General features: G+C 39.8%; 1 protein-coding gene across 2 annotated transcripts in view; it reads left to right on the top strand.

Moving 5' to 3' along the window:
• Nucleotides 1–15,454, top strand: part of ttyh2 (tweety family member 2) — a 67,918-nt gene that overhangs the window by 50,601 nt on the left and 1,863 nt on the right. Inside the window, exons 6-14 of one of the 2 annotated variants that reach the window (XM_038735949.1) lie at nt 1,480–1,552; nt 6,661–6,730; nt 7,483–7,538; nt 10,064–10,156; nt 10,279–10,371; nt 10,816–10,958; nt 13,208–13,393; nt 13,495–13,573; nt 14,667–14,693. In XM_038735949.1, coding sequence (XP_038591877.1) covers nt 1,480–1,552; nt 6,661–6,730; nt 7,483–7,538; nt 10,064–10,156; nt 10,279–10,371; nt 10,816–10,958; nt 13,208–13,393; nt 13,495–13,573; nt 14,667–14,693 — 820 coding nt within the window. The remainder of the gene's footprint in view (nt 1–1,479; nt 1,553–6,660; nt 6,731–7,482; nt 7,539–10,063; nt 10,157–10,278; nt 10,372–10,815; nt 10,959–13,207; nt 13,394–13,494; nt 13,574–14,666; nt 14,694–15,454) is intronic. The other variant, XM_038735950.1, reaches the window with a different exon arrangement.

Raw genomic sequence — 15,454 nt, 5'->3', positions numbered from 1 at the left:
TGTAGAAATGTTCACCCTTATCTTCCCATCTCATTCCCTTTGTTGTCACATGTCTCTGATGTCACTTTCTGATACTATGAGATCATTAAGCAGGGGGCCCACTGTAAACCAAAACCACATTTTTTAGTCCTCATGGGTGCAGGAAGCAGCCATCCACCCAGGGGGCTGTAATCGAAAGTAGGCCAGCGGAGCGTTTATTCTCTGATCACCGCTCCTCGATTCATAAAGCCACGACGCTGCAGCTGTATGTTAAGGCTGCAGAATCAACTCCCACAGAAATGAACATGACCTCTGATTTTTTATGCTGATGACAGGCCAATGAGATCACCACTCCTGTCTCTCGGGGCTCACACTGTTTCCTTTCAATAGCAGAGGCTGTTATGAAAAGAACTCCATTTGCGTCACTGTACTCCCTGTAGGATGCTGATAACTATATTAACAAAATTACACTTTTTTGCTTTAGTTTTGAGGTTGTCCTCACATTTGTCATCTATATATCTATATATCCAGAGAGGTTTTGTCCTACATCTTAAACTATGTCATTTCTTCCTCATGTCTTATGAAAATATCAACTTAAAGCAGCTGTAATAAATGCTTTTCTTATAAAATTCCTTGTTGATGAACCCCCAGAGAAATATCACCCAACTCTGCTCTACGGAGGTTTGTAGTGTACTGTACTGTAATGTACCGTTTTGGTTCACTCACCAAGTATCTTTTTCGGGAGGAGCAGGTGGCTTTTTTCAGCAAAAAAGCTTAAAAAGAAGAACATACCCATCACAAAACACCAGGCTGACAAAGTTAGTGCCTAGCTCGTGAACATAGTGGAGCATTTAGCAGCTAAAATGGCAGATATTTTATATTGGTGTAGAGGAAATATTACATTCATTAGATTGACACAAACAAATCACCAAATCAAATGAATGCTAATGTTGTTGCGTATATGCAAATACTGTAAGCATCTGTTTGATGAAGTTCACCTTATCAACTTGTGATGAAATGTCAGTGTTAATAATCTTTCGGCTGCCACTTTAATGGGCCCCTGAGGTGCTACTGCACGGTCCTGACTCAAACCAGCGACCTCGGGTGCGGGAGGCAGACACGCTGACGAGGAAGCTGAAACCCACAGGCATAGCGTCAGTCGCCAGTGTCTGGGAGTAAGGTTTACTCACTGCACATCCTCGCTGGTTTCCGTTACACCACCAAATATTGCAGGTTTAAATGACAAACCCTAGATATGTAATTTAAGACAGAAATAGTCTCCAACTTATAATCAGTTCAAATTATTGGAAGATTACTGCAAAGTGGGACAAGTGATGTAAATCATTAATTATTGTGTTTCAATTAATGATTTACTTTATTTGGATAAATGGCGAGCTTTACCACATCCTGGCTGCTAAGGCTTCAGTTAAACTGCATTTGATTCAGTGATTATTGTACTGAATTGCACAGTGACCTTGCTGTTGCTCTGTGTCCCTGCAGGATGATGGTGTTTGGAGTGCTTACGCTGGTCCTGAGCTGGAGTTCTCTGGGAGCTGACCTGGCCACTGCTGTGGTAAGCTGCTTCGCTTTCTCAGCCCTGACTGACTGGCTTACCCCAATATGAAACTTGCATAAACTGCTCTGCAGTCATTTCTTGTCGTGCCAGACAGTGATGATAAATAGCTTTATTTACACGCACACTGCACTTGAAAAATGTCTTTCAATGTGTACGGGTAAGGGAGACGAGACGATTGTACATACATGAGCATATGTGTATATATCTGTATGTGAATGAATACATTTTAAAAATCTGCAGTGTGCTATTACAAAAAGGATGGGAAACGATTGTCAGAGCAATCACATCACAATTTGTTTTTGTTAACATAGGATGCAGCTGCAATTTGTTGCATTTGCATCAAGACTTTTCATCCAAAGGTATTGCATGTATTAGTTGGATAGCTTCTAATCAAGGCACTTTCTAGTCTCTCTTACCTAAGTTTAAATTATTCTCAGAAAAATGTGTGTTAGCTAGAAAGAGCCCTTACAGTGATGCTGTGTAATCTAAAAAGGCTTTAAAACATTCTCACTGCCCAGTCTCAAATTCCTCTGATCTTGGTTTGTCTGTCTGTCACCTCATATGCTTTTGATCTCTCCTGTCAGACAGCACAATGCTAAAAATAGACTGACAAAAGAGCAAAATCCCAAACACACACCATGTCAGCATCATTATACAAACCTGAATAACTTAATTAAAAGTCAAGGATTATGACAGCAATAATCCAATTGCAGCTTTTCAAGCCTATCATGCTGAATAGGTGAATCATTTCAGTGCTTTGCTCTATTATGGTCACAGCCAAAAAAGATTTAATTCCACACAAATGTTTGAATGACCTAGAGGGTAAGAATTAGAGTGATATGCGAAAATAGAGAGATACATTTGAAAGGATGAATATCAAATGGATGAGTGCTGGTGTTTGACTCACCTGCCTGAGGCATGTGTGCTATTTTTTCTCAGGTCTGTTGTTGGAGGTTGTGTTTTGACTTGGGGCTGCAGGATTGTTAACATGTGTGAATTTAAGTTGGCGATAATGAGCACCGGGTGGAAAGCAGACGGAGGTGTGATCCGTAACAACACATTAGTCTCTGGTTTCATCTTCCTTTTTCATCTACCAGTTACATGTATCCTTTAGAACTTGATCGATGGTTGAAATCCCTAGTGGATTCCTTGTGATACCAATGCCATGACACACAGGAAAACCAAGACTTCAAAAAACCCAGAAAACATGCAATGTTCAATATGCTGCACAATAGGGAACTTATCAACAAACAACAGACAGATAATTCACAGTTTAATTCGCATGCTACACTATGATATACAGGATGTTGCGTGCAAGTGGAAATGTAGGTGTAAGCAGGGTACTGCGGGGTCTTAAAAGTATTTAAAAAGTCGTAAATTTCATATTCCTTAAAAGTATTAAATTTCATTTACAAGTACATTTCGTTTACCAAGGTCTTAAATTTTTTCTTGCCCTTTCGTAGGATTAAATTAATGCCGTAACTTCATAAATAAATACTTTGTATGTGTGTGAGATTTCATAATATATTCCATTTGGTGTGACTCTGATGTTATAACGCAGTATAGTTAACGTTCCTGTTTACGTCTGTGTTTAGCTTTACGCTCCGGACTGTGGAGTTTTCACGGTGCAAGAGCTCTGGGTATCTGGTATTTATCAAGCTTCTCAAAGTGCCATTTTAGTCTTAAGTGCTGAGAATTCATGAAATTTACTCCTGCTTTTAAACTTAAGAATAAAAGGAAGTTATCAAATTTCTTAAAGCTAAGAATTACTCTTACTCTCCCAGTTATTTAAGACAGCTCCAGAGGTCTCACAAGTGGTTAGGAGCTACCAGTAGGGGCTTGTGATGGCACTGTGGAGACAGAGACATGCGCAAATATTTCAGGAGAGGAAGAATTTCGGAATTATTTGACGACACGCAGTTAATAAGATGGGGTTGGACAGCGCAGGCATAAACTTTGTCAGTGAGTTGGCGAGGGACGTCATCTCACCACTGACTTTACGCAGTAATGTGTTTTCAGTTAAATTGAAGGTGGTGATGACGCTTCGTTTATTTGCCACAGGAGAAATGCAGAAATGCTGATGATTTTGGCCGTCACAACCATCAATAATATTCATGGAAACAACTGTGGCACTTAGTCTGCAGCTCCACACATCCCCCCCCCCTGTAATCACAAAGTGACGTCCTAGATTAATTTTATCTTATCAAAGTACAAACACACCACAAAAAGCTATAGTGTGTTAAATATGAATGTATTATAATAAAATATTTTATTAAATTCACATAACTCACGTAATTTTCTCAGGCTTAAAATTCATACAGATTTTCCATTATCCAGCCGTGAAGTTGGTATTAAATTTCATCCTAGGTGGTATTAAAAAGGTCTTTAGAAGTCTTAAATTTAATTTTGAGAATCCCGGGGTACCCTGGTAAGGATCATGTTATACAAAACGCAATGGGATCAGCTAAATCAAAAAAGGTTCCTTTTCTGGGGAACATGACCTGCCAGGCAGCAACCAATGCATTTCATGGTCCTTTAGATTTAGGTCACCATAACTATAACGATCCATCATTCAAGTGTTGGTCAGGGGGAAACTGTGACCTACCTAGCTTTACAAAAAATAGTCAGGGGTTTATCAAAGACCGTAAATATCCGTATCAAATTTTCTCGCAATCTGGCCCATAGTTGTCAAGATTTTTACTTTAGACCAAAGTTAGTGGCTTTAAAATCCCTCTTCAACTCCCCCTTTGCTCTGTATTTCCATTTGATGAAGCACCTGGCTTTATAGAAATTGCCTTAAAGTCAAAGAAATCATTCTTACAATTTGTCCTCTCAATGTGTGTTCTAATATCATGGTATTTATGTCCGCCTGTTATGTAACCTGTCTGTTACGTGGTGTCTGGCTGAGGCTGACCCTGACTGGACTGTGTGGTTGACGTCCACTGGGCTTTTTCTTAGCTTGAGAGCAAACATCACCACCGCTTAAAAAAGGTCTGATAATTGCTCAGGCAGGGATACAAATGGCCACAAGCAAAGCAATGACATGAACAATCTGCACTGGCCTCCTTCAAACATAATTTCTGTGTGTGAATAAATGTGTGTGTTCCCATGTATGTGTGACCTCTCAGTTATGTGTTAATGCAGGTGGTACAGGCTTGTGCATGCGTGTTCTTTTGTGTATGTGGGGATTTTTCTGCACTTGGGCAAAAAGTTGCCATACAGGAGTGCGTGTAACCTGCTTACGTGAAGGTTAAACAGACACTGCATGTGTGTGTGCGTGTGGATGTACTACTCCATGACTCAGTCTAGTCTGCATTGCTCTGAATAGCAAAATACACAATTCTAGCCATTAATGATTATACTAAAACATAAAAGTTTGGGTGATGTCTTCAAAATTGCTTTTTTTGTCTAACTTCTAAAACCCAAAGATAAACCATTTTACATTTATATAAAGCAGAGAAAAGCAGCAAATCATCACATTTGAGAAGCTGGAACCAGTGAATTTTTGGCATTTTTGCTCGATAAATTACTTAAATGCTTAAGCCATTATGATAATTACAGTTAATTTTCTTCCAACTGAATAATTGAATAATGGACTCAGTCAGACCTAGTACTGTGTAAGACAACATAAATCTGTTCTCAATCATTGTGAAAGATTTCGCTTTAGTTCAAGCTCAGATTTCTTATGACTTTCCTGTTTTTAGCGGTTTAACTCTTGACATGATATATAATATACACACCAGTCATCCATTTTCTTTTTCATTTAGTCATTTTTTTAGGTCTTTCAGCAGCTACAGACTTTAGCAAACACTGGCCAGGTCATCATTCCATAGCAGAGCTGAAATAAATCCACATTCACATATGTGCAACTCTCCAAGTTTGCTGGCTTCAATGGTTCTGGACTGTTGAGGGGAACTGGATCACCTGTGGTGAACCTGTGTGTAAGCGGGGAGAACATGTCAGCAGTGGCGGCCACTTGGCAATCACGGAGCCCTCACATACTACCAACATCGGACAGTGTCTGAAAATCCCAGAAATGTTTCCTTCACACTTACCGACCTCCTTTGAACTTGTGCTAATGTGTTTGCCACTGCAGCCAGGCTGCTGTGGTCCACTTTATATGAGAATGAGTTTTGTACTGTGCTCTAATGATGTCAGACAACCACCACATAGAGGAACAACAGACCTGCATGCCAGTGTGGTGTGTTAGTGTGTAGACATTGTATTTGTTTGTCTTTCTGAGGATATTTGTGTGTGGCTACAGTCTGTGTTTAAAGGTGTGCATGTCAGATATTTTTGTGCTTGACTGACTACGGACGTTTTTTGTCTGCATGAGAATTGTGTGTGTCTGTGTGTGTGTATGTGTGTTTGTGTAGGCTACAGTTAGATTAGTGCCTTAGTACTCAATTAATTAATGCATAATAAATGCAACCCTTCACAGAACTCTTAATTACAGACAGTGGGTAGTCAGTACTCTCTCAGAGAATCACTGTTTTCCCTTTAGGAATTGTAACAAGTTGCTCCTGAATTGCAGAGCTCCTTGTGTCCCTTGTTTCTAGCAAACTAGCTCGGGTGTGCTGAGGAACTCAGCTTGCTTTATTTCATCTGTGCATGGGGCTCATTAGCGTACACCCCAGAGGAGGTTAAGCTACATGCAGTGTTTGTCTTGAGCCCGGGGGACATTTAACATTCAGACAGCACAGTTCAGACGAGACCACCACTCCTCACTTCTGTTATTTTGCCAAGGCAGGTTTCTTGTTAGCACTGTGAGGTGGAGTAAAAGTGGTTGTGAGTGACAGAATTGAAAAGTATTTCTGTCTAGACATGTTAAAAAGGATAATAAAAGAAGCCTGTCCTCATTATTTTCCTTTCTGTGTCAAAATGTGATGAGCTGATCATTATTATTCATCTTTGTCAAAAAGACTTTCTAAGTGTTAATGAACTATTAATGTCAGGTACTTTGGATTTGGCATTCTGATTCATTCCTTCTCTCACTGGTTCTTTATGAATTTTTTTAACATCCTTATTTTAACAACCATTACATCTTTTCAGCTGTGTCTTTGTTTTCTGTTTACTGCTTTTACATGTCTCCTGTTTTATTTCAGGGCACAAGTGATTTCTGTGTGTCCCCTGACAAGTACATCATGAGCCAAACAAAGGGTATCATCGGTGCTGGTGAGTTTCAGTGGGCATAATATGAATAATGTTGCAATAATGGAGCTGTAATCATCCATGACACTAATTGAGCTTTAGCTCAAGGTTCACTGTGTAATATTTCTGAGGATCTATCGACAGAAATGCAATGTAGGATCCATAACTATGTTTTCAGTGGTGTAATAAACCATTATGTTTTTATTACCTTAGAATGAGCCATTTATATCTACATAATCACGGGTACCCCCTTCCATCGTCGCAATGTTACATCGTCATGTTTCTACAGTAGCTGAAAATGGACAAACGGTGCTACAGAGTGCGTTTCATCTCTACTTTGTTCTTGTTCTACTTCTGGTAGAATTCAGGCAGTGCAGACACTCATCACTATGTAGAATACGTTCATTAGAAGAAGAAGTAGTAATAATATACAGCAGGGGTCTGCAAGTAAGTTTCGCATCGGAGCAATATTTTCAACCAGTAGATGGTGGTTGAACTGTATGAACATGTTATTTGGTTAGCTGAGTTGGTAAAGTGCAGGACTCACAACCGAAGGGTTCAGTGTTTGATCCCACCTCAAGATAACTTTTTTTACTCTCTTCAACAAATGAATTCTACAGCGAATGTTTCTCAGATCACGGCATGCACTGTTTTTGTTTCGGTGTTTGATCCTCATCCATCAGCCACTAAATCTTACACATTGAACCTTTAAGTATAAAATGTTTATGGCTGGAAATGCATTTAATGAGCTTCTTCTGCCTGTGTGTGTTTTTCAGATATTGTTCATTACTACCTTTACTGCAACCAGACTCTCTCCAACCCTTTCCAGCAGGTAGGAAACAGGATGCTTTTCTGAGCTCTGGCTGAATGTTGACTGATATGACCTAGCATTTTTGGTGCTTTTCAGGTCATAAGACATGTGGGGGTTAGAACAGGGATTCATTTGTTAAAAAAATTATCATTTTGTAGACATCTATCAGCAGGGCTGTAGCTGCCACTGAGGACACTGTGGTCATGTGTTTGTTATTATCTGAGAATTTTGGGGAAGTTAGCAGTATACAATTAAAAACTTCAGTCAGTATTTTACAGGCTGACTGCAGTATGTTTGGACTCAGTGTACTTAAATTTGAGTTCTTTTAGTCCAACAAAATAAACTAAACAAAGGACTAGGGATGGGGATTGGTATCTGAGTCTAAACAATACCTTACTTACTTTGGGGAATATACACATTGTTTGACCCCTTTGTTTTCCATAAACAAAAATAAATCAAAATCATCCATATTTCAGTGTTATATGATTGCCTAATTAAAATGTCTGTCTGATTTACATCCTAACGTCACCTCAAAGCACTGTCTCCCAGGCTTTCGCCATTATTTTTCTCTCTTTCTCCTGGATTTCTTCATTCTTTGGCATATAACAAGCAAACAAGCCAAAACATACCAAAATGTTACAATGCTGCTAAGACAAAGACTGTAAAATTGCAGATTAGATCAAGCAATTTGGTGAATCTTTTCCCTCTTCTAAGGTTCTTTGAGGTTCATCTTCAGAGAAGCAGAGACTGTGGGTCACATCTCTGACTTCACTGTTGACCTCGGTCAGTCGTAAAGTCAATTTCTGCGAGTTCAGGCCCAGCGGAGCTCAGATCTTATTATCTGACTCTCGTAGACATGCCCTGAGGATAACAAGAGCAGAGCAACAGAGGGCAGACAGCCATCACCCCGCTTGGTAAACAAAGTCAGCACTCTTTTTCTCTGTCACACAGATACCCAACAGGTGCAAAGTTCACAAGCAAGCTGGCAGATACAGGAATTCACACTGATTGGCAAACATGCAAGTTCTCCCTCTCTTTCTCTCTCATGTCTCTCTCTCTCACACTCTCTCATGTATTCTCAACCTGAACCGCAGCACTGCCCTGTCGTTCTACCCTCTGTGACCTTGTATTTAGTTGTTCTGGGCCTCATTCCTGCATCAATTCTGCTTCTTTCCACAGCTTTTTCTATTCTTATCATCGTCATCTTTTCTCCTTTTCTAACTGTCCTCCTCTATCCACTTTCTTTGTCCTATTCTTTTTTACTTTACTTGGCTCAGAACAAGCTCACCCAAGCTAAAATAAAAAGGCAAATCTGATCAGGACATTGGATTGTGCAGCGGAGAGCAGTTTGACCATGGACAGTCATGCAGATCCAGAAAAATGTTAGATCAAAGGAAAGCCATTTCATTTATGGATGGCTGAGGTAATTGACCATATCCTGTTTCAATTTAACATTGCGCCACAGGCCAGGAGGTTTCCAGACTACTCTTGTTAGGTTGGGTGACTGCGAAGATACAATTTTACTTTGGAGATGTGACAGATGAATTCATTTATGGTTGTGCTTGAATGTTAATTGAAAAAGAAGCATGGGGCAGAAGGTGCTGTCTTTCAGGTAGACTGTGATTATCCACTTGCATCGAACCAAATGTGCAGGCTTATTTTGCCCCCTGTTGGAGAGAACATAAATATACATGACCACAATGACAGAATGTTGAAATGTAGTGATAGGATATTTTGTATTAGTTCACTGACCTACAAAGACATAAGGCAGTAATGCATTTTTGTCCCCTTCCTTTGTGACATGTGTCTTACAATATGAAATATTTTATGCAATTTTAGAAAACAAATATAATTTTGAGGACCTATCAAACAGGTAGGAACCAAACCACAGCGTGACTAGTTGTTACTGCACTCCAGCTTCACTGGTTTTATCTTTATGGTGGGAGGATGGGATAAACACTTTAAAAAGGCATAAAGTTATGGTTTTACTACTAATATATCTGTTACAGACATTAGCTAAGTAACCCTGAAACTTCAAACCCTTTTTTACAGTGACAAGTAAATCATTCAATAATGCCACTGCCTCGTCCAACCAAATTAATCGTTTTCTCTTACTTTTTTTGGCCGTGTGTCATATTACAGCTTGTGTTTTGTCTTTCAGATGCTAGTCTATGTTCCTTTATACATGCTAACATTGTGACAAATGTCCTTTTTTCTTAAGAGCTCTCAAGACTAACACTCCAACAGTTGCTGTTAATTTATTAATATTTAAATATACTAAAAGGAAATCACTAAGAAATATTCTATAGGCTAATATATAGGCTACTATTATGGTTTCATCAGTGTATTTTCACCTTGTGGAAGCTGAAGAAGCCTGCTAAAAGGCAGTTGTTATTTGACAATAGCTCAGCCTTGAGAACCTTTACTTTCTTTGCTGACTCTTTCATTATGATGCCTCCCTTGAGACTTCCATTAAGATCATTGCTTACTGTTCATTTGCATGCTCTTTTGATGGTGTGCATTCAAACACACTTCCATGTTTGCAGCCTCTGACCATCTTCCAGAGGTCCCTGACCACCATGCAGATCCAGATTCAGGGTCTGCTGCAGTTCGCTGTGCCTCTGTTCCCTACAGCTGAGGTATCACACACAAATGTCAAGCTATGATTTTAATGCTTTAACAGATTCAAATTATATGGGAGCAGCATTAGAAGGAGTGCTTAAGTATTTTTCAGTGATACTGTATGCTGACCTCTCTACAGAGAGACCTACTGGGTATCCAGCACTTGCTCAACTCCTCGGAGGCCAGTCTGCACCAGCTGACTGCCCTGCTGGACTGCAGGGGGCTCAACAAGGTTCGTTCACTGCATCCTAATTGGCATCACAGCAGCACAACTAGGTCAACAGGATAGTAAGTGGCCACGCAGGATTTCAGCTTCAAACTGAAAGTGGAACTCGACACAGAGCTAAGCAAGGCAAAACAGAAAGAATTTGAAATTTAATGAGCTCTACTTTTCTGAACTGTTTTCCTACTAAGGTACGTGTGAGTTTCTTGCACTGTTTAACTTGTACAGTGTGACTCACAACAGCAGTGCAGTTTACATGAATACTGTTGAACATTCCCCTGAATGTGCATGACACAAATTAAGTATATGTCTTCCTGGACACACTCCAGCACTCTAAGTTTCATCTTTGCTTTATTGTGTCCACTGTGAATTCAAATATGACAGTAACCACCTATACAAGAAAATTCTTTCTGCCGTTTTGTTTGTGTTATATTATGTGTTTGATTGCTTTAGGACTACCTGGATGCAATGGTGGGGGTATGCTATGATGGGGTGGAGGGTGTGCTCTACCTCTGCCTCTTCTCCACCCTGGCAGCCTGTGCCTTCACTGTCATGCTGTGTGCCATTCCTAGGGCATGGAGACAAATTGCCTGCAGGTCAGTTCCTTCTCTGCTTGTCTGCCTGCCTGCCTGAGCGCCCTCATTTCCTCATCCTGCAGCCATCTCTATGCAGCTCCATGCACTGTATGAGCCAACTAGTACGTGCGTTTGTGTGTGTGAATATTTTTTTGTGCTCAGGTGTTTTGCTACAAATACAAATTCAGTTGTGTGAGTGCAAGGTGTCAGACTAAACAATATCTTCTTTAAGTAGCTAATAATTCAGTGCCATTAAAGCACAATAAGGCTAATTTTGAACGTTTGAACACATTCACATATGCACTCATTTATATTACAACAGCATACTACAGGTTTATATTCATTCCCTGTTCTTCAGCAATGTCAAACAATGTCAAAATAACATGCAGACAATGGGAACTTGCTTGAGAGAGGTTATCCATCGCAATGAACAATGTATCACCTTTATTTCCTTGTCAGTTACATTATTGTCATATAACAATGCAGGTGTAAACAGGGGGTGTTTTGAAAAGACTTGTCACACTGACACCCGAGATGACTACCAAGAAGAAATGTTTTGTAATGCAAGAAACAAAAAAAAATGTTTTCACCAGTAGAGCTTATGAATGCTTATCAGCAGCTGAGTGTCAAAGCAGAAGAGAGCTGAGGAAGAGTCCCTGCTCACAGCTATATTACCATACATTGAAATGTCAAAAATGATGGATTACATGTCCCTCTGCTAATATTCAAACTATACTAAATTCAAGCTGTCCAAAATGCTTTTGGAAATGGTCAGCAGCAATGTAACATACTGTACGGGGGCTAAAACGCCAATTATACTACAACATGAAAAAAGTTAACATTAAGGGATTCTGTCATTCCTGTTATGTGTTCACCTCAATCAATGGGAATACTCGAAATTTTGAAACTACAATTCCCATAATGCTGTGGGGGATGTAAACAGGTAGTATAATGTTGCAAAGCATTTCACATTGCTCGGAACTCGGAAATTGAAATTTCCAAATTCAGTTCTTAAAGCATTCCAGGTGCATGATGGTTCATGACGCCGAATGTGATCAAAAAACATGAAACAAAAAAACATGGCTCACCGTGACAAACTGTTGTTTCTTTGTCAAGTGTACACACAATTGAACCCTTAGCAGTGCCCTTGGTGTTAATTAAAAAGATGGCTGTTTTAATGAAAACAAGTGACATAAATATACATACTCATGAACTGTGTACCCATCTAGCTACATCACTGGATAATCCTCAAAAGTCAGTAAATTTTGTAAGCATTTCCTTATGGTTTCTCATGTTTTAGCATTTTTAATGTTTTCCTGAATTACTATAGTGCGGAAAAGATGACGTTCCAAGAGCTACCTCATAACATTGGTAAAATATTTCTACATTAATTTACATGCAAATCAAGTTTTACTATATGATAGCATGTATTATTTTAATTACATATGGCTATGGTTCAGGGGGTAGAGCGTAATCCCGTAATCAGAAGGTAGTAAAAATGTCCTGACACTGAACCCCAAATTGGTGTGGGAATGTGTATGATTGAGTTCATTTCCGTTTCTGGTGGGTATTTGGCAATTTGAGCCTCTGCTCATCAGTGTATGAGTTGGGGTGAATGTGATGCTGTGTAAAGTGGTTTGAGTGGTCAGAAAGACACTATACCGATATAGACCATTGACCATTTAAATTCAGGCAAATATACTTTTTGTTTAGTTTAGGGTTTACCATTTACAATGTGTGCTTCCATGGGAGCTGCCATTGTTTTGTTATGTCATTCAGCTGCTTCTCGTGAAGTTGGAGTACATATTTTTCACAAGTAGGAACTCGGACTTCAAGTAGCGTTCCTTGGTTCTCAGGGGCGTTGCACAAAAATCTGGACCCTGTGTAGAAGCATTCTCAATGGGCCCTCCCCGCGTTCACGGCTGTTCGTTCTAGTAACTTTGTGGGCCCTCCTCACAAGTGGGCCCTGTATACTCCCTTTTTCTCCACCAGTCCTACGCCCCTGCTTTTTCTAGGTGGAGGTGGGATATTTCCGAGTTTTAAGTTGCCGCAGCATTAGTTAACTTGAGCCCTGTGTTTTAAGCCTTGTTTACATTTTGACTAATTGGCAACACAAAGGTGTGCCGAATAAAGCTATTAGCATTTCCTTTTTGCACTGTCCTCCCTTTAACTCTCCCGTGCCGCCCGGGACAGCACACGTCACAGTTTGAAAACTTTCTGGTCTAAACTAAGCCTTAAACTCCTCTGCTGATGTTGCTCTCCTCATCTAGAGAACGAGATTACGACGACATCGATGAGGAGGATCCATTCAACCCCCGTACGAGGAGGATAGGCTCTCAGAACCCCAATGTCACCAACATGCACAGCTTCTGCAGCTACAGCAGCAGCATGGGCAGCCAGAGTAGCCTACACCCGCCCGCCCCAGCTGTCTCCAACGCCCCTATGTCTGAGTACATGTGAGTGAACGGAAGTAATGTGTGGAGCAACGTGTGATTTCTACATTCGATGTGTTCATATTTCCTCTGGTATCTAAGCAGAGTCTTTCGTTCTTTCTCAGGAACCAGACCGCTTTGTTCGGAGGAAATCCGCGGTACGAGAACGTGCCTCTGATAGGACGAGGCTCTCCACCCCCATCGGTGCGTTGGGTCCCAGAGGCCTTCCTATGATGTCACTTCCCTAACAGACAGATTTAGCCTTTAAAGCACAGGAAATAATGCTATTATAGTTACTGATTATTTCTTTCATATTTTCACTGAGTGACTCAGCTCACTTCTTTTTGTAAATTTCACTTTTATATCACTCAGAAGTTAAGCCATATCTAATCACCTTTCTCTGTAATTAACTTTTCTTAAAGGTATTTAATGAGATACTCTTTCTTTGTACACTGTGCCTTCTTCTGCCCTCCATAACTTACAGGAGGTTGACTTACAGTACCAAAGCAAGGGGAGGAGAAGTAATGTGGTTAATATTTAATCATGAACGTTATTTAGCCTCTCTCAGGCCAAATTCCCAAGAGGGAGTGACACACGTCTTTACCCTAAACTGTTGACAGTAAAGGTTTTCTTCCTCATTGAATAAATTTGCCCCCTGCTGGGCCACATGTCTCCTGTACATGTCGGAGATAAAAATAGAAACATTTTGGATTAAATTTTCATCGGGCACAGCCTCTTAATAATATGCTGCATAAGTGAGTGATGTAATACAGCAGTTAAATGCACACTGCAGCTTTTAAATGGACTTTAGATCAGTTGTTTTGTAACCTTCTTTTTAAATTTATAGTGATCCAATGTTGTGATCATCAGGTCAAGAAATTCAAACAAAAAACACATTTTATTTTTGATTAACTGCATTTTATTGTTATGTGTAGAGGTTTAAACTCCACACAACTGTAATAATAATAATATATGTTCTACATGTTAGTATTTAAGTACAGTTTGTAGAATATAAAGAAAAATATCAGTCATCTTTCACCTTAACCTTCAGTCTATAGTTCCAACTTTAATTAACCAACAATTGTGATGTACTTTGCCTCATGACTTCCCAATTAACAACAGCAAGTAATGTATAATTAAATTCTCTCTCATGACTACCACTGTACAGCACCATCCAGTAGTCTGCAGCTAACAGCTTCTTTTATATATTTTTTTGTTTGTTCGTTTGTCATGTGTACGTTTGTTTGTTTGTATCTTTCATTTCTCTGTTTCCTCTTTTTTTTATCAACTTTTGGAGATATACTCTCAGCAGTATAGAAACCGAGTAAGTCTTTTCAACTCTTCCTCAGGATTATCTACTTCACTTTCCTTCAGTTGCATCTCCGTCTTTTACCTCTCCAGTACCTCACCTCACTTTGTTTGGTTCTTGTGAAGTTCTCCTGTTTGGCATGGCTTTTAACTCACAATCTGTTCTCCTCATTCCAGAAAGTCTGTTTGAGTTAGTGAGGGTTTGTCTGCCCCTGGCGTTCACAAGGCGGGACTGCATTTATGTCCCTGGATTTCCTCATATTTAGCCTCCCTGTGCATGCAGTTCTGCTCCAGCCATTCAATTCTATAGCTTGTACTGCCACCAGGTGTAAAGCACCAGGCGTTCTGTAGTGCTATAGAATTTATGTGATGTAGGTATTGACAGATTTAGAGTGATAGTACAGTTGATGTTAATGTAACAGCGACTGACAAATTGCCAACTGTGCATTTAATAAGTAATGGATTGATTGTTTGAACAAACTGTAGATTCCATTTGTTATAAATGCCTGAGCCAGTTTTGTAGGTGTGAGTTAAAGGAATACTCCACAGAAAATCTATCTTTTGAGCATACACGTTGATTCACAGCAGTTACAATGGATTTCAATGGTGACCCAGAATGTAAATGCAACACAACATCCATTGAAATTTCCACTCCTGCAGCATAATCCACGACCCAGATAGGCAAAGGGTGGGTTTAAGTCCATAGGGGCATAACCAGGCAGGCAAGAACATACACCATACAAAACATGGTGTAGTACCAGGGGTAAAGGACAGGTA

Source organism: Micropterus salmoides, unplaced genomic scaffold (assembly GCF_014851395.1).
Source record: "Micropterus salmoides isolate LMB-PRFRI ecotype aquatic unplaced genomic scaffold, ASM1485139v1 Ms_hic_scaffold_21, whole genome shotgun sequence".
NCBI classification, from domain to species: domain Eukaryota; kingdom Metazoa; phylum Chordata; class Actinopteri; order Centrarchiformes; family Centrarchidae; genus Micropterus; species Micropterus salmoides.
Note: the sequence above shows the minus strand (reverse complement) of the source record. Positions and strands in the feature narration are given on the sequence as shown.